This window comes from Mesoplodon bidens, assembly GCF_964165515.1.
Source record: "Mesoplodon bidens genome assembly, chromosome: 16".
Classification (NCBI taxonomy): Eukaryota; Metazoa; Chordata; class Mammalia; order Artiodactyla; family Ziphiidae; genus Mesoplodon; species Mesoplodon bidens.
In genome coordinates, this window is record NC_138173.1 from 59,041,235 (window position 1) to 59,060,956 (window position 19,722).

Here is a 19,722-nt window from a genome sequence, read left to right on the forward strand (position 1 = left end):
GGAAGGGATGATGATAGACTGAAGGATGTGAGAAGCTCCTGGTGGAACATGAATTACAAACAAGGGATGCATTAAGGCTGTCGGGAGAGGGTGTATTAGAGAGATTTTAGAAGCAAAATGGCAGATTATAATGAGTTCCACACTGTGTTTGAGCCACCTATGAACATCCAGATGGAAAAGTCCAATAGGCAGTTGAAAATAGACATCATAAATACTTTTTAGGCATTTTTTCTTAATAAAAGCTAATCACATGACCTGTAGCCTCGACTCCTAGTTTTTATATTTTGTCTTATTTAGTGATAGCAGGGAGGACTGCCTTTCTCACAGATAGTCGGGGGATATTCGTTTATATAATAGCAGTTATGACTTATACTTAATAACAACACTACTCTTTTTCTTTAAATTTGTTTCTGCCCCACTTTGTACTGAAAGAAAATTTAGACAGAATATTGTATGTTACATCTATAGAGTATTGTAAACATTTCAATGCCAGAAGCACAAATCTCTGGAAGCAAAAATATATATCAGCCAGGGCGTGGCAAATCCGCACAGCCAAGGTGTGAGCTAAAAGATGCATTGCTTCCCCTTGGCCTCTTCTTTTTATCCCTCTAATTTCTTTTCTTTTTTCTTTCTTTCTTTTCTTTTCTTTTTTTTTTTTTGAGGGGGTTTCTCATTCTCTTTATTTTATTGTTTTTTAAATTGAAGTATAGTTCATTTACAATGTTGTATTAGTTTCAGGTATACATATATATGTATATATAAGTGTGTATATATATCCAAGATATACATATTTTTTTTCAGATTCTTTTCCCTTATAGGTTATTACAAAATATGTATCCCTCTAATTTCTAGTGGCTGGAAACTCTGGGGGCCGATTGGATGATACTGTCATAATGTAATATTTGCTGAGCACTCACTGCATTCCAGGCACCGTTTGGCCCTTCACATGTATCATCACATTTACTCCTCTCCAAAACACACTGGGGAAGATATTTCACTGTTCTGATTTACTAATGAGGAAACTGATGCTGAAAGAACTGAAGTAGTTGCAAAATCTCACAGCCAGTGAGTGCTGATCCCAGATGCCCTGTTCTTAACCACTGCATTGCACTGCAGAAACACAGCACTCAGTCCTAGATGGATGGGATACCTCCTCCTTGCATTTGTTTCTGCTGACTTGGCTGTGACTGCATTTGAATAATGAATGATATGTTCAGGCAGAAGAAAACCTGCCCCACAAAACTTAATGTTGTATTTTTCATTAAGGATAATGTTAGTTGTGTTTTGTTTTTTGTTTTTTTCCTCCCTGTTACTCAGACATGCAGTGACTGCAAAAGACTTGTAGGTTCCAAGTAGGAATTCTTTTTAAACAAAATAAGCCTGAAAACAAAGAGTGGGTGCTTTGTAATTCAAGTAGGAAAGATTGCAGGATTCTTGAAATTCTCACTTTTCTTTGCTAGGTTACACAGGACTGAGGTGAAGGGGGAATGAAGTTTATGGGTCCCTGGAATGGATGGGTAACAGTAAAGGGATTGGTTGACAGCATGCCATGCATATTAACAACCCAGCTAGGGCCATATTAAGCACCTGATAAACATTAGCTGTTATCATTATTGACGTTGGTATTATTGTTATTGTGATAAATTAGTCACAATATACATATCTCCTTACATTTTGTATTTCCTTGCATTTGTTTAGCATATTAATATTGAAAAAGCACTTCCATTTTATTTTCTTATTTGATATGTAATCTTGTCATCTGAGGAGAAGCAGTAGAGATGAGTAAAAGCCTAGTCTCCTTACCCCTACATCATTGATCTTTCCAAAGGCTCACCTTGTTAGACGCCAACAAAACAGGCAGTAATTTCCCCTTCAGAACATTCGTGACATTTACAAGACCTTGCTTGGTGCCTCCTTCCCACCAAACTTTTCGGCTTAGGTCATGTCTTGTCCGAGCTAATGTTGTATCCCTAGGATCCAGCACAGAACTTGGTAGCTGGTTGAAACTCAGTAAGTATTTGTCCAAGGAATGAATGAGTGAGCACATTGTGAAGTTTAAACAGCTCTTGAGAACAAAGTGTAGAATGTCTGCCCTTATCACAAGGAACTTACATTCTGAAGTTAAATAACAATGCAATTTAAAATAATACTTCAAGGCAGCAATTAGAAAGTAGTAACAAGGCACCAGATGGTGAATTACCAAGGAAATAATTTTACCAGTAAATTCAGATAATTTAGAATTTAATTTGAGACACGACTCATTGGTACGATTTATAAAAGGAGAAAAGGGCCACAGTTCCTTTATATTATTTATGATTTATTTTTTAAATCATAAGAGTGGGCTTCCCTGGTGGCGCAGTGGTTGAGGGTCCGTCTGCCGATGCAGGGGACGTGGGTTCATGCCCTGGTCCGGGAGGATCCCACATGCCGCGGAGCGGCTGGGCCCGTGAGCCATGGCCGCTGGGCCTGCGCGTCCGGAGCCTGTGCTCCGCAATGGGAGAGGCCACAGCAGTGAGAGGCCTGCGTACCGCAAAAAAAAAAAAAAAAAAAAAAAAAAAAAATCATAAGAGTAATTCAGGCTTGTCGTAACACATAGCATGTATAAATGTGTACAAAATAAAGATATATAAAGAAAAAGGTAATGATCTCTCTTTTCACTGTGACGCTGCCCTCGACAGATCCAAATCTCTCCTGTAACCATCATTAATAGCTTGGTATTAACACTTTTCTCTATATTTGCTCTGTTCATTTGTTCTTTCTTCTAAATGGGATCATATGCATATGACTCTCTAAGAGACATTCTTTACATAATATAACATGGAGCTCACTCCTTATTCAGAGATCTTTCTCATTATTTTTAGTAGTTGCACAATATTCCTCATATTTTCATCAGTCTCGTGATGATAAACTTTCAGATTGTTTTTTTTTTTGTTTTTGCCACTACAAGCAAACAGTCTCATGTATACATTTGTTCTTACAGTTAAGTCCCATAAAATAGGTTCGCTAAGGTAAAACAGAGTATGTGGATTTTTAATTTTAATCATGATTGACAGATTATTTTGCAGAAATGTTGTAGCAATTTATGTTGCCAAAAGCAATGACTGAGTGCTTTCTGTAGCTATGGCAACTTCAGATGCAATTAATCTTTTATAATTATTACTAAATTTGGAAAAATATGATATTGACATCTACACATGTATGTTTTTCTGACTAATAGTCTGGGCATTTTATCCATCATTTACTGTTTATATTTTTAGATTACCTTTTAATTTCATTTGTTGTCTTGTTTTGCAAAGCAATTTGCAAAAATGTTTTGTACGTTAAAAATATTAATCATTTTTTATGTCAGTGTTTGATTTTTTCCTTGTCTCTCATATTTTTGTTGATAAACTTTATATATTTATGTGGCATATTTTGTCATATAAAGACTTTTAATTTCTCATATGGTCATATATGTCTTTTACTTTATAACTTTTTCCCCTGAGGAGATGAATTTCAAACAGAGAGAAAACCATGTGCCTTTCAATGGGAGCAAACATTGAAAGACATTTTAATGAACAATGGATAGACAAGTTGGGCAGGAATAGAAGGTTATGCAGGTCAATGTCAGAAAATAATGCCAGAAAATTCCATTGATACCAGTGTGTGAAAGTCCAAACACTAGACTAATTAGTTTGGACTTGGCCTAGAAACACAGAGGAACTGCTGAAATGTTTTGAATGGGGCAGTTTTATAATGAAAATGTGATTTTATACAGATTAGTTTACAAGATGGTTTGAAAAAGTGAAGTTCAGATCCAAAGAAACCAGGATTTCAACAACTATATATAGAACAGACACGATTCTAGGCCCTTGGAACCACCAGTGAATAAAACACCATGAAGACCATTTAGGGCTCACCTGCAAGGAACACGGGTTAGTGTACAAGGGCAGGAAGAGGTAAAACAATGGCAGTAGAGACAGAAGGAAGAAGAGAGGATGGACGTGAGAAAAAATAAGGATCAAAGTGGGAGTTAGGAAGGAGGAAGAGTCAAAGCCAGTTTGGGTGTCGAGCCTGGGGGATTGGAGCCTGGGGCATTGAAGCCTGGGGCATTGGAGCCTGGGGGACTGGAGTCTGGGGCATTGGAGCATGACACTGATACTGGAAGATGGGTAAATCAGAAGAGGAAACAGAAATATGAAGTGGAGGGAACAGTAGAGACAGATATTGGTGTACAGATCATACTCAACTTACAATGCGGTTGCATCCGGATAAACCCTTCCTAAGTGGAAAATATCATAGTTGAAAGTGCATTTAATACACCTAACCTAGGCAACGCCATAGCTTAGCCTAGCCTGCCTTAGACATGCTCAGAACACTTACATTAGCCTACAGTTGGGCAAAATTATCTTTTTAAAAATAAGGTGTTGAATATCTCATGTAATTTATTAGCTACTGTACTGAAAGTGAAAAACAGAACAGTTGTCTGGGTACAGATGGTTGTCAGTGTATTGATTGTTTACCCTCATGATTGCATGACTGACTGGGAACTGCAGCTCACTGCCACCACCCAGCATCAAGAGGAAGTATCATCTTGCATATCGCTAGCCTAGGAAAAGAGCAAAATTCAAAAGCTGAAGTACAGTTTCTACTGAATGCATATCACTTTTGTATCACTGTAAAGTCAAAAAATTGGTACATCAAACCATCGTAAATCGGGGACTGTCTGTACTTGCCTGGGCTGCCTTACTAGATTATAAGCCTTTCCCATAGACCCCCCAGCAGGCTGAAGTCAATTCATTAATCAGCCATTATTAAGAATGACATTTCAATCAATTAGTAATTAATTTGACTGTATTTTCATTAACCTCACATTTATCCATCTTGTTTTTAAGGATGTTATTCCTTTTACTTTGAAACCTTTATTGAGAAAGCACCTATTGCATCTGAGACCCTGTGCCATGTACTAGGGATACAAAGAAAATAATATATCATCCCCAATGCATCCCATCATCTATGACACAATGTGGTGGATGCTATGAAGTCCGAGGGGAATTGCCTTCAGAGAATGAGATTAATCCAGACTGCTAAAGAGGGAGATGGGGGCAGATGCTGAGAAGACTCTTGGGTAGAGGAGGTGACACATTAGCTGGACCTACAGGGTGCATGGAATTGGACAAAAGGTAAAAATCCACATGAATTTTATTGATGAGAACGTTTTAGTATCAACCTGCCCTAATATATTGACAAATCTGTATTTTAGGTTATTTTCTTCTGCACTTACCTTGAGATATAGTTTATTCTGGTGGAGCCCAATGAAAGGGATCTCGTTTACTTCTTCTGGAGAAAGAATAGAGGAGAGTTTTAGGTGTGAGCAAGCAGAGTTAGATATTTTCTCCTTTATGTTCCCATAACTGCTACTCTTCCAGCATCTATCACAGTAATTATGTTTACTTGCCCATTCTCTCCTGAAGTTTTGATCTCCTCATAAGAAGATTCTGATCAGTGTCTAGTAGTTATAATAGTAAGGAAACTTGTGTTTGCAAGTGAAAGAAACAAAACCAAATCCAACTTAAACTGGTTAATCATACAAACAAAAGAGACAAGAGGAATTTATAGACTCATGTAACAGGGAGGGTTTCAGGCAGAGCTATATCCAGGCTCAAGTGATGTGTTCAGAATCAAACACACCTTGGTTCTCTTTTCCCTTATAATGACTTCATTTTAAAGAAGGTTCTTATTTTGTGGTGCTAAAATAGATTCAGATACTTTAGTAATAGTCTATCCTCTCTGCAACCCCTGCAGAAAGAGCAAGTCTCTGTCTTGAAATTCATAACTGTTTGAGTTATTGAGACTTATCTATGAATTGAAATTTGTTGGCTCTCGTTGGGCCATATGTCTACTGCTGAACCAGTTACTGTGGAGAAGGTTCAAACTACGTGGATTGAGAATAAGCTAGTATTGTTTCCTATGGCAAGTTGTGGGGCCTTTACCAGAAGAACAGGTAGAAGCTCCCAGGTAGGTGAAAGTTACAGATTTTGTGGATTAATGAGTCCCCTCAGTGCAAGGGACTCCTCTATGAATTTTGCCATCCATAGTATTATTTAATATTACAGTAACTCCATGAGACACGTGTAACTATCCTAATTTTCCAGGGTAGAAAATTGAAGCAGAGGGGATAATTATTTAGGATAAGATTAAAGAGCTGTTAAGTGGAGATTTAGGATTTGCACCTAGATCTCTGTGACTATGATTCCATTTGCTAGGGCTGCCATAACAAAATATCACAAACCGGGGGGCTTAAACAACAGAAGTTTATTGTCTTACAGTTCTGGAGACTGGAAGCCCAAGGTCAAAGAGTTGGCAGATTTGGTCTCTCTTAGCCAAGACCTCTCTCCTTGGCTTGCAGTTGGCTGTCTTCTCACTGTGTCCTTACATGGCCTTTTCAGGGATGTGTGCACACATCCCTCATGTTCCTTTGTGTGTCCAAATTTCCTCTTCACATAAGGACACCAGTCAGATTGGATTAAAACTGCCCTAAAAGCCACAGTTTAACTTAACCACCTATTTACAGGCCTTATCTCCAAATATAGTTCCATTCTGAAGTGCTGAGGTAGGGCTTCAACATACGGATTTTGGGGAGAAGATACAATCCAGCCCATAACAGACTATAAAACTCCTGTTCTGTTCATTGCACCAAGCTTCTGGAGGAAACTTAAATGACAGTCCTGTCACTCATTCAGTTTGAATAGACTTAATGGTTCTGAAGGCTGAGCCCCTTGAAAATTTCACCTTGATTAAAAGCTGTTACCTTCCATGTAAGATTCTCCCTGGGACAGCTTTCCTCCTTAAAGACATGAAGTTTCCTATGGACTAAGATGAACATGGTTCTTTGGTAAACATATCCCTACTGTGAACAGGAATAAACAGTATTTTGTGAACATGTCGAATGTGGAAAAGTTAGGAAAGCGTTAACTGTTTAGAAGAATGGTCTTATTTCACGCACATTCATCATAACCAGGTGAGGTAATGTTAGGGAAGAATCTCAGAAAAATCTCTTAGAGGACGTATGTGCTACCACCATATTTTTACTAATCATGGAGAAACATACTGTTGTTTATTGTTCTTAAGCAAGGTTGACCAAGGTCAGGGTCTCCCCTATCAACAGATAAGCTACCTCATGGCCACGAAGATGGCAAACACAATGTTTACACGCGATTTTTCACTTAGAAATCATGCTTGCTTACTCAATTTTTATGTTTTCATTAAAAGAAATATGAAGAAAATTGCCCCTCAGGGTCTCAAATAAAGAAAGATGCTGTGATAAAATGTCACTATGGATCTGTAGTCTCTCTACACTGTATACCCAGTGCTATCTTTGGGGGATCAGTAAGCCATACCTGGTTTTAAATTAAAGATAATCTTCTCCTTAAAAAAATTTAAAATATATATCTAAATGTAGTCTTTCCCTATTGGCTCCCAGTAACCAAGTGATGGGTGCCAGTTCTAGGGTACAGGACTATTTAGACAGTTAAAGAATCCCACTTTCAGGCAATGAACAGGAGCCATACAAATAAGACTAGACAGGGAATAAAGGAAGTGAGAAACCTTGTTAGTGATGTTTTCCTCTGCCCGCAATTACCATCCCAAAGCTATTGAAATGAATCAAAGTACCATGTGTCTCAGAGTAAGGAAACAGCCCTCAATATGGGAGACTAAACATGTAGGTACTCTAGTTATTTCCAATTACAGATGAAACAGAAACTTTGAAAGGTTAAATATTACCCCTAAGTTCACAAAGCTGGAAAGTGATATAATTAGGACTTGAACTCAGGATATGTAAGAGTGGAACCTGTAGGCTTCATCAATATATCACCCCAGCTTCCCAGGAACTGCTGTCTTCTGTGAAAGACCAGTGGAAATTTGTCTTCTTCCAATCACTCTGGTCATGGCAGTTTCTTAGTAGTCCTTTCAGAAGAGAAAGTGAAATTATTTGTCATGATTTGTCTTCAAAGAACCTCGGTTTACTCCTCTGAATGTCTTTTCCTCTTTCTAAGTGCTTGCCTGTTTTTCATTAGATTATATTATATGCAGCACAGTAGTATGGGCTCCAGATAAATGAAATCACAAAACACAAATCCTGGGTTTCCCTGGTGGCGCAGTGGTTGAGAGTCCGCCTGCCGATGCAGGGGACACGGGTTCGTGCCCCGGTCCGGGAAGATCCCACATGTCGCGGAGCAGCTGGGCCCATGAGCCATGGCTGCTGAGCCTGCGCGTCCGGAGCCTGTGCTCCGCAATGGGAGAGGCCACAACAGTGAGAGACCCGCATACCACAACAACAACAACAACAACAACAACAACACAAATCCCTGCAGCCCACTAAAAAGTAAGATTGATATAATGATATTTTGTTTACATAGGAGAATGTTCTTACCTTTTAGAGACACTTGCTGAAGTCTTTGAGAAATATTGGTTATAATTTACTTTTAAAAAAATCAGTAAAAATAAATAGATGAAGCAATGCCAACTTGTTAATTGTTAAAGATACCTCAGTATCTTTAATGGGTGTATATTTACTTAGCTATCTTTGCGTGAAAATCTTCATAGTAATGAGTAAAAAAAATGCATAGTCAAATAAAAAAGTAAGTAATGATTTTAAAATAAGGATTGAGATAGGTTCAAAAGAGATGACCTTTCATCGTAATCATCATCATCATTTTTGTACCTCCATTCTGTTCTCACTAAAACAAGAATAGATGAGTTTACCAAGCACCAGACACTGTGCTGAACACCTCTCATGCATTGTCTCCTTTAGTCTCTGACAATCCCTTGACGTAAGGATTTTTTCCTCCATTTTACGGATGAAACTGAGACTCAGAGAAATGAAATGACTTTCTCCAGAGCTCTTTTCTCCAGTGCAGTGCACTCCTTTTTCCTTAGGGTGAGCCTTGTGAATGTGACTGAGTTGAAGGGATCCAGGACCTATGGGGAGGTCGGTGGAGGCACAGAGGGACTGGTAACCTGGGTGAATAGAGGAAAGGCAAACAATAGCAGGTCCCAGTGAGGCCTAAAAGTTTTCTTTTTCTTTTATATTAAAAAAATTTGTTTTGGAGTAAAGTTGATTTACAATGTTGTGTTAGTTTCAGGTGTACAGCAAAGTGAATCAGGTATACATATACATATATATCTACTCTTTTTTAAGATTCTTTTCCCATATAGGTCATTACAGAGTACTGAGTAGAGTTCCCTGTGCTCTACAGTAGGTCCTTATTAGTTATCTATTTTATATACAGTAGTGTGTACCTGTCAATCCCAATCTCCCAATTTATCCCTCCCCTCTTCTCCCCCAGTAACCATAAGTTTGTTTTCTACATCTGTGACTCTATTTCTGTTTTGTAAATAAGTTCATTTGTACCATTTTCTTTTAGATTTCACATATGTGATATCATACGATATTTGCCTTTGACTGACTTACTTCACTCAGTATAACAATTTCTAGGTCCATCCATCTTGCTGCAAATAGCATTATTTTGTTCTTTTTTATGTTTCTGTGGAATGATGAGGTCGTGATTGAGGAAGGAGAAGTACTGGGATGCGGTCCACTTTATGACCTTACTAGTGTATCTCATATATATGAGAGGTCCAGATGATAACTGATACAACTATGAAAATTTTCAAAAATGAAGATGCAATCAGCATACATGGAAAAAGGGCATAAGTAGGGTTGGGGAGGATATATTTTAGGTAGGAATCTGGCCTCATTGATAAAGCATACCATAACACCTGTATCACTCAATTCCAAGGCTGACCAGGAGAAGGACTGTTAACAACTTGCCCCCAGTCCATAAGATTATTCTAGCAGTGGGAAAAGTACAGCTTCCAGTGAATTTTCTTTGGCATTTCCAAAATCAATTCACTAAGTTTTAATAATTACTTCCTTTGAGCAGGGGTAATGACCTAGGTTCGGCTATTTCATTTCAAACTAGAATTTCATTTTAAAAGAGTTTTTGCTTTTTGGGGAAAAAAATTGTACCTAAGAAAAATTGGTCAGCTGTGTGCTCTGCTGGAATTCTGCTGGAGAGATTATCACAGCAAGCTGGTGGCCTGGCAGGGGCTGAAACAAATAATTTTTGTAAAACTGAAATTAGTTCATCACAGTTTATAGCTTTTCATTTAATTTTAAAATGTAAGTGGCTATTTTTAAAAGAAGGAAAGGAAGTCTAAATTGCCCTACTAATCCAATGAAATATTGCCAAGAGGGTAAAAGCAGACAACTGTGCGTCATGTGGGAGATCCTTTCCAAAGCCTGCTTTTATGCCTCTCTTCTGTTCTCATTAAAACAAGTCCCAAAGATCAAATGAAGCTGGGACCCAAGCTGAAGGCAAGGGTACACGTTGTTTACTTCATCGCTGCCAGTAGCCCTCTCACCACCAGGCTGGGATTCAGGCACACAGGGCAGAAGAATAATAATCCTGTTTTCACCCTCCCAGGTCTCCATCAGGAACCACCAGGGAGCAGCAGATGACTGAGTCACTCACCTGGCTGCCTCCAGTTAGATACTTGCTTCAAAATGAATGGGCAAGCTCATAAGAAGGGGGAGAGAAGAAATAATAATGGCACCAATAATTCACACTAGTGTCGTTTTATGATTATATTAAAAAACCACGTACATGCCTGCATTTGATTTTGCCTTTTGGTGAGCAGGACATGCATCTTTGGTCCCGTTGTGCAGAATAGCAATTCCCAAACCCAGAAATGTTAAAACAGAAATTTGTTCCCAATCATACACCTTGTTCAGAACAAAAGCTTTGAAGGCGTTTTCCCTGGTTTGAATTCTGACTTTATTACTTACGAGCTATGAGACCTTGGGAAGTTATTGAACCTCTCTTTGACCTCATTTTCTCATCTGTAAAATGGAGCTAAGGGGCTTCCCTGGTGGCGCAGTGGTTGAGAGTCCGCCTGCAGATGCAGGGGACGCAGGTCCGGGAAGATTCCACATGCCGCGGAGCGGCTGGGCCCGTGAGCCATGGCCGCTGAGCCTGCACGTCCGGAGCCTGTACTCGGCAACGGGAGAGGCCACAACAGTGAGAGGCCCACGTACCGCAGGAAAAAAAAAAAAAAATACTCTCTGAAAAAAGTATTATTTTGTCCATTCTACAAACGGGTGAAACAAGGCCCAAGGTCAAGGACCTCCCAGGGTCCCTCAGCTCATGAGTGAGAAAGCCAGGTCTGACTTATACTAAATTACCTCAAGGATACATTCCCTATGAATTAAGTCATTGAGACCTTGAGCTGGTTTCATCTTCCCCACTATCCATCTTATTTAAAAAGAAACAAGACTCACTTTCTGTATCTCCACTTTTCTCCCTGAAAAATGTGGCACAGTGCCAAGTTCTGTAAAATCCCCGGTCTGATGAGAGTCACGGAATCCTAGACTAGAAGGAACAATTACCTGCTAGTAGGGATCTGGAGAGGCAGAGACATACATATTGTTGAATCCTACTTCTATCAGTCACAAGCTCTACGACAACAGGGTAACAACTTAACCTCGGTGGGTCTCAGTTTTTCCATTCAGAAAATGGAGCAGTAATTGTTTCCACCTCCTAGAATTGCTGTGGTGATCCCATTAGCACAGTGCTGGCACCCAGGATAACTGCTTGATAAACAGTCACTAATAACTTTAGCTAGAGAAACACCATCTAGTTCATCCACTTCACCCCACTGGTTTGATCACACAAATCATCTGTGCATTTTATTTTGAAACCTTCCCCAGAAGGAGACACTAGAGCTTCGTGTGTGAAGGGTTCCAATGCCTGACCAATCTCACAACCTGGAAATCTAACTGCTCCGTTTAAAATATTATTTCATTTAAAATATTAACGTTCTAAAAAAAATAAAATATTAACATTCATTCTCCGAAAAAAGTAGAGAATGACTTGTTATGCTTTTTCTGGATAAATGAACAAACACCTCAACATTCTCTCTCCCAAGCTAATCTAATCTAATCCCAGGAATTTCATTTTTGTCTTACGAAGTCTGTTATCTACCACTTTCCACTGGTGATGACGAGGATGCCTTCCTGTCCTGAGGTTGCTGTGGTGATAAGGCAGGTAGCTCGTCTTAATAATATTGTGTGGTGTGCTCTTTATTTTCAAAGCACATTCACATGCTTACCTTGTTGATCCTAATACAACTGGGAGAGTTAGGGAGGGTGGGGGTTATCTCTACATTAAGGATGAGGAACCTGAAGTATAAAGGAAAGAACAATGATAGCAACCATGGCTAAGCACTTATATTCCACGTCTTTTTTTGTTAATTTTTATTTTATATTGGAATATAGTTGATTAACAATGTTGTGTAAGTTTCAGGTGTACAGCAACATTCCAGGTCTTTCACACATAATATCTTATTTAAACTTCTCAAGAGCCTTCTTTAGTAGGTGTTATTAGCTCAGTTTAGAGGAAACAAAAATGAGGCTCATAAAGGGAGGTGACATAGCCAACTTTCTCCAGATACTGAACGGTAGAGCTGAGAAACTCCAGATCTACCTCACTCCAAAGCCAATAAGCTCAGTCACTGACTTTTGAAAATTTGCTTAACCCATCAGTGACTAAAATGGCATTAAAATCCAGGATTCCTGATTCACAGTTCGGGACACCTTTCATCAAACCACTAATTCAGTTCTTCCTGACTGGGTAAGTTGCTAGAGCTAGACCCACCTATGACTAGAATAGCCACTGCTCACATAGAACTGCTTTGCAGCTGTTCCCCGTTCCTAGCTAGTCTTCTGCTCTTATCTTCCAGGTCCATGCCTATGATTTGGGGGTTCTCAAGCATGTAGTCAGAGGGTTATCAATTTATATATATGTTTACATATCTATCTATTATATATGTATACAATGTACATATATTTACATAATATATAAATATATATTTGTATTATATATTTATACATATTGTGCATAGATATTCATGTATATGGATATATATACATGCACAGGCTTCCAGAATTTGCCAGATTCTCCAGCAAGAATCAAGATTTGCCAGGCCAAACAAACTTCTCAGGGATTTGCCAATAAGGGTAATTCTTTAAATACAGATTTGGATGTGTGTTGGTTCGCAATTTTGGGAATTTCCTCGGTGAATTCTGAAACTGGCCCCGTACACAGAAAGCAAGGAGAAAGCAAGGGGAGATGAAGAAAGAGGCAGGCCACTCCAGATTGGTAGGTGAGAGGTTTAATAAGCAAGGGAAGTTACAAGGCTCGTCTTGAGTGGCCTTAAGACTAGTCGATCTCTGCACTCACCCACCAGAATCTTAAAGGTTTATATAGATGCCTTAACTGGGTTCGAGCATGTATTCAGTCCAGGTGGTCTCAAGGCTGCATCTTTGAAATGACTTGGGCTAAGAGAACTGGGTGGAACATACATTCCAAGGACAGGGGAGAGGGTAAGGAGCCTCTGATTGCCAGGGTCTAGCTTGCTGGTCAACCAGTGGTCACATCCTCTTGATTACCTCTTCCAACAACATGGGAGAAGTGAAAGAAAAATGTTAATGGGAGTTTCTTCTCTTTCCCTGAGTGTCCCGTTCACATGGGCCTATAGATATAATCAAATCGAAGTTGTAAGCCCAGCACTGAGCTGAGGGATGGATTCTAACCATGTTCAGCTTGTCCTGGGGAATCTGTGCTTATGTTCCTATTTGAGCTGCTCCACTCATCATTCATTTTCCATTTCAAAAGGAGATGAGGGTGAAAAAGGAGATCCAGGAGAGGAGGGAAAGCATGGCAAAGTGGGACGCATGGGGCCGAAAGGTAGGTAACATGATATGACTTTGACACTTTTCTCTCTCTCTACTGGACTTGCCTTGGAAGTTAGCAGCTTTCATAACGCCCTCTGCTCCAAAGATTAATGAGATGTGTTTCCTAGATGAATTTACTTGCCACCAGAGAGTTCCTATGAGATTGCCTGTCGACAAGACTCGGACACATTTCTCAAGCTTCATCCTTAGGGCTGGTGGGAGAGGAACACCCTGGGAGCCCTGGGGAATTGCAGTCTCTGGGAATATCTAAGAAACTCTGAGTTTTAGAAACACAGCCATGTTCACCGCTGTGTCTCCCCTCAGATGCCATGCTAAGCACCTCTGGCCGGCTGGCTTAGAGTGTGAGGGGAAAGAAAAGCAAGAGCAGAAAGAGCTGTCTGATTCATTGATTTACTCACTTTTCTCCGAGATCTCTTGGCAAATGGTGGGATATGTATGGGAAGAACAGGAGAAAAGAAAATGAGAATATAACACACAGGCTATTAGGGAATGGTTTTACTCACAGGCTAAAACTCAGCCTCGCCAGAATACAGCTTCTGGGTTGTGATGTGTCAGCGCGTGCCTTCCGAGCACTAGAACTATTCCTTGCCATCTGCTACAAGGTAGTGGCCCTAGACCACTGATTTTAAAATCTTCAGTAAGTTAAAGAGAGAAAAAGACTCATAGGATTTTGAGACTTCAATTTGAGAAATGCTGATTTAAACTCTTCTTATTCTATAATTATGTACAATCAGCTGCAAAATTATTCTCACAACTAGATAGCTTTACAACTGGTAAATATTGTTTAGATAATGACAGATTAAAAATGCAAATTAGTGACAATTTTGTAGGCACTCAGGAACCCCTGATTATATTTTTTTGGATGAAAACTTGGTGGGGCAATCTCTGATGTCCCTTTAATCACTAGGTTTTATGATTGTATGTTCCCTCCCCTTTGAAAAAAATGGCTAAGCTAGTCCAATTTGTTTTAAAGTAGCGAGGAAATAGAATCCCAAAGTGAAGCCAAAATGGATCTCAGGAGGAACAGAATTCGAAAAAACTGCAAGAATTTTTTCACTCATCTCCTTATCTGACCTTTAGATTAAACATCCTCTGCTGTAGGTCTTTAGAAATATTGCATTTTAATATCATCAGGCCCAGGACTGTCACACTCACCCACATTTTAATTTTAATACATACATTATAATGCTATTAAAATAGTAAATATAGCACAGGATGTATATAATACAGCACAGGATGCTTATTATATACCACAGATAGAAGAATGCACTTTTCAGTATTTCCTTCAAGTGAATATCATATACTAGGCACATCATTAAAGGGAAGATAAAACCTTAGGATATAAAGATGACATGCTTTGCTTTTCAGGAATTAAAGGAGAACTGGGTGATGTAGGAGACCAAGGCAATATTGGCAAGACCGGGCCCTTTGGTAGGAAGGGTAAGCTACATTTTACTATTTATCCTCCAGGAGCAATTTAAAGCCAATTGAACCTACCCTCGATATATGCTGAAATGTTCTGTACCTTGAAAAACGATTCCTTTCCTTTCTTTTAAAACACGCATTTTCTCTTTCCTCCTATGTTGGCAGTTTCTTCCATACGTAAGCAATGTGTCTTTAAAAAAAGGCCTTGAGCAAAATTCAACTGAAATTCAGGGACAGATTCAAACATAAAGTTCAGTTAGTCTCTACCCAGAACTCTCTCCTGGGATCTACTGGTTATAATCCTTTATGCAATTAAAATGGGTGTCATGACCATGAAGCACACTCAGTTGTAGAAAATAATTATTCATAAAACTCAAGGTAGTTGAGGGCAGTATAATATTCCTTTTTAATCTGAGTGGAATAATAATAAGTCTGTGTCTGAGATCTACTAATAGGATAGGAGTTTGAGGTGTGTGTATATACATCCTTTTGTTTTCAGTCATATCCTGATCCTGCAGGTTCCTGCTTCCATATTATAAAACAGAGGTAGCCTCCCCTTTATTATCTAAGCACCCTAACCTATCATATTCTCCTAAAGCACTACAATGGTAGCAGGTTCTTTTTTTTTTTAATAGATCTTTACTGAGTATAATTGCTTCATGATACTGTGTTAGTTTCTGTTGTACACCAAAGTGAATCAGCCATATGCATACATATGTCCCCATATCCTCTTCCTCTTGAGCCTCCCTCCCACCCTCCCTTATTGCTTCTGATATTCAGCAATTTGTACAGACATCGTTCTGTTGGTTTGAAGTTACAAAGCGATCTCCTTTTACCTGGATACACAATTTATTTGAGCATAGGAGAACGGGCTCAAGTGGGGATGATTTGCATCACAGGGGCATTTTAAGCAGATACTTGCTACACTGGAGCTCACCACAGTAGTAGTGGGAGGTGGCTACGAAATTATGACCTAAGTACAGTATTTACTCCAGTTAATTTTATGCAGTTATGATTTAATACTACATCTTTACATTTGCTTACATTTCTCGCAACTGGGAATGGCACCATGTATGGTCTGTAGTCGTGTCTGTAAGTTTTGATAAATTTTAACTTTTTATAATCAGTTTGTGTATATTTTATGGTGTAAATGATAAAATACATTAGTATCTACATATATTTTATACATTGATGACATACCTAAATTTTTCTTAATTTTTTCAGTATTTCTAGGCTATGTGGTTTACCTGTGAGTTTTTTCAAATTGTTGCAAATCTCCCCAAACTTCCCCAATATATTTCTTTTAAAACTTTGTGCATAAGTGAACCCACACATTTCAAACCCGTGTTGTTCAAGGGTCAACTGTATAATGCTGCATAACTACAGGACTACTATAGGAACCATGTCAGAGAGTAAAGCCAGATTGGTATGAAGAAGAGCTGACTGAGGTCTTGAAGAATAGTAACATGTTTATGGAAACAGGGATAAAGCATTTGAGGAAGATGCAAGAGATACTTGAGCAAAGGTGCAGAGTGGGGAAACTCAGTGCTATGGGTAATAGAATTCTGCAGCCTTGATGTCCCCTCCAGCCTTCCATATGTGCTTGAGCAGCTGCATAATTAAACCAGCAGTGGCCAGCAGTGTGTTCTCCTGGGCAGGTTGATGGACGACAGGCTGAGCTGAGGCTATGGCCCCTCTCCTCTCATTCTGTGGCTTGGAACACCCTCCAGTTCATTCCTTTGAGAAACTTCCTTCGACCTGCATCTGAGGGCAGAAATAGAAGGCAGTACCACTGAAAAGAAGTTATTATGGTTCCTTTTGATCCAGTGGCTTATATCCACCGTATAGTGTATATTCACTTGAAGTTGAAATCCTTGTAGCTGAAGAAGAGCTACATGGACCCCTCATAGTTCATGGTCCTGCTGTAGGATGTACCTGTGGTGGTTTTACCATGAAACTGATGTTTTGGCTTCAGAGCCCCGCACTTGTTTGGGTTTTTCCCAAGCCGCCAAGAGGAGCCTCGGCGATGGGTTCACATGGCCACAAGTCTTGGTGAAATTTGTAAAATAACCTTAACTCATCAAAATGGTGCCTCTCAACATTTAAAAAAAATCAATGCCTTGCCAACAAGCCTTTTGAGACATATTGCCCCCTTAATGAGATTTTTAGACATATTTTCCTTCTTGCCTACCCCTCCGTGAAATTTTAACACCATCCATGGACTATATGTTATGTAGTTTGTGTGTATTTATACTTTATATATTAAAAAAGAGTAAGATTTTTTTCACATCCCCTGCACTGACTTTTGCATCCATGAGGTGGTACTGTCCCCATTGGAATGCATGGATTAAGGGTACTGTCTCCTTTTGCTGTTTCCCAAACATGCCAAGGTGCCTTCTTCTGCCCTCTGCCTTTGCTCAGACAGTTTCCTACCCCTACACACCTCTTCGTCCATCACTGTGTGTCAAAATACCACTTATTCTTCAAGACCATGAAAAATAGACGTCTTTATAAAGCTTTTCCTGAACCCTTCCTTTGTGCTCTCAACCTGAGTTTACACATCTGTTAAGGTGTGAACATCTCCCATCATGGATTATTTGGGCTGCCATACAGCAGAATATTTGAACTCTTGAGGTTCGAAATCGGAATGATTGGGTTTCAATCCTGACTCAGTGTCTTTCTTGCCATGTGACCTTGTATACATTTCTTAACCTATCTGTGCTTCAGTTCCCTCATGGACAAAATAAAGACAATAACAGCCTTAAAAAAATAAAGAGAGAGAGAGAGAGCAGTGTCTCCTGCGCCAACTTCCCTCCAACATACTTCTCCTTGTATCAGTTTTTGGAGTGGATACAAGTATTTTGGGAGCTAGCTAAGAAGAACTTGAGTGGGGGAGATATTTCCTTTGGACTTAATGAGATATATCTGTGTAGTTTGCAGTTACTTCCATGTACAGTTAAGTTCTTGCTAACAGTTCCAAAGTAGGAATAACTTCCAAGAATACTCCTACCACCGACTGTGCAGCTCTATCCAAAGTCATAATGAAAAAGTGCAGGGGCAGAAGTCAGATCATCATAAGAATGCGTCCGGGGCATTCAGCCCAAGAAATCTGTCGATTGTGCAAAAGAAAGAAGGCTTGAAATGTACCAGGCCAGAGTTAATCTGTGGAAAAACTTTCCAAATCTAACAGCTCAGATATGAACAAGACTTTACAGAGGTATTCTCAAAGTTGACAATATTCTTAATTTACATACACCATCAATAACAAGTTGTGAAGGTGAAAGCAACTTCTTACATTATTAATAATAAAAATTAAAGTCAGGTTTCTGCTACGGGCCATGAGAGATTCACCTGCATTAATCCTTCTGCTAAGCATGACTAGTTGAGTCAAAAAATAAATAAAACCATATCTGAAGGCATGAGAGGGCAACCAAATTGAAAAAGACTTTAGGGGAGCCACGCTAAGGTAAGCTCTACATCCTGTGCTAATTTTCCACATTTACCAATTCATACTTGAGGCAGCATTAAGAGACTAAGAGACTTGAGCAGAAAGCTGCTCAAACTGAATTGGGAATTCAAGGTCTGCCAGAGATGAGTAGCCCAGGAAATGCCACTCTTTTTCTCATTTCAAAAACAAAAATTTCCAGTTAAAATTCCAGGAATTCTGAAGAAACATTTAATTAAACATATGCCCATTCGTGTTAAAAAAATGTAGCAAACTAGAAATAGAGGGAAACATTTAATATGAAAAGAATGTCAACAACAACAGAAACCTATTTAAAAATCATAGTTGGTAGCGAAATATTGAACACTTCTCTCCTGATATTGGAAATGAGATGAGCATAGCCTTCATCACCAAGTCTAATCAGCAATTATACTCCAATAAAGATGTTAAAAAAGAAAAAAACATTATATTATAGAAGAGGTGCCAGCCAGAGCGAAAATGCAAGAACAAGAGATAAGAATCATAATAATTGGAAATGAAGAAGAGGGTGATTATTTCTTGATGACATGATAACATACCCAGAAAATACAAAAGAATCTAGAAATTAGCTATTTGTATTAAGTTTTATAGACAGCTTAACTTATAAAAATCAATTTTGTTTCTAAATACTAGAAACAATTTTAAAAACTGAAATTAGAAAGATTCCATTTATTATAGCATCAAAATGGTCAAATATCTAAGAATAAATCCAACAAAAGATGCATAAGCTCTCTATGACAAACACCACATGTTGATAATGAGAGAAATGAAAGAATATCTAAGGAGATGGAGGTAAAGCTACATTCATAGATTGGTTGACTCAGTATTAAGATGATCAATATTATTAGGATGATCCTCAAATTGATCAATAGATTCAGTGCTATTTCATTAACATCCCAGAAGTAGTTCTCTTGGAATAGATAAGCCAATTCAAAATTTATATGGAAATGAAAAGGACCATGAATACCCAAGGACGATCTTGAAAAATAAAAACAAAAGTGAAAGATTTAAATTA

The 19,722-nt window shown here is 38.8% G+C and overlaps 1 protein-coding gene across 3 annotated transcripts in view; it reads left to right on the forward strand.

Moving 5' to 3' along the window:
- COLEC10 (collectin subfamily member 10) overlaps positions 1-19,722 on the forward strand; it is a 43,572-nt gene that overhangs the window by 11,709 nt on the left and 12,141 nt on the right. For all 3 annotated transcript variants that reach the window (XM_081258838.1, XM_081258839.1, XM_081258840.1), the window contains exons 2-3: positions 13,719-13,790; positions 15,167-15,238. In XM_081258838.1, coding sequence (XP_081114964.1) covers positions 13,719-13,790; positions 15,167-15,238 — 144 coding nt within the window. The remainder of the gene's footprint in view (positions 1-13,718; positions 13,791-15,166; positions 15,239-19,722) is intronic.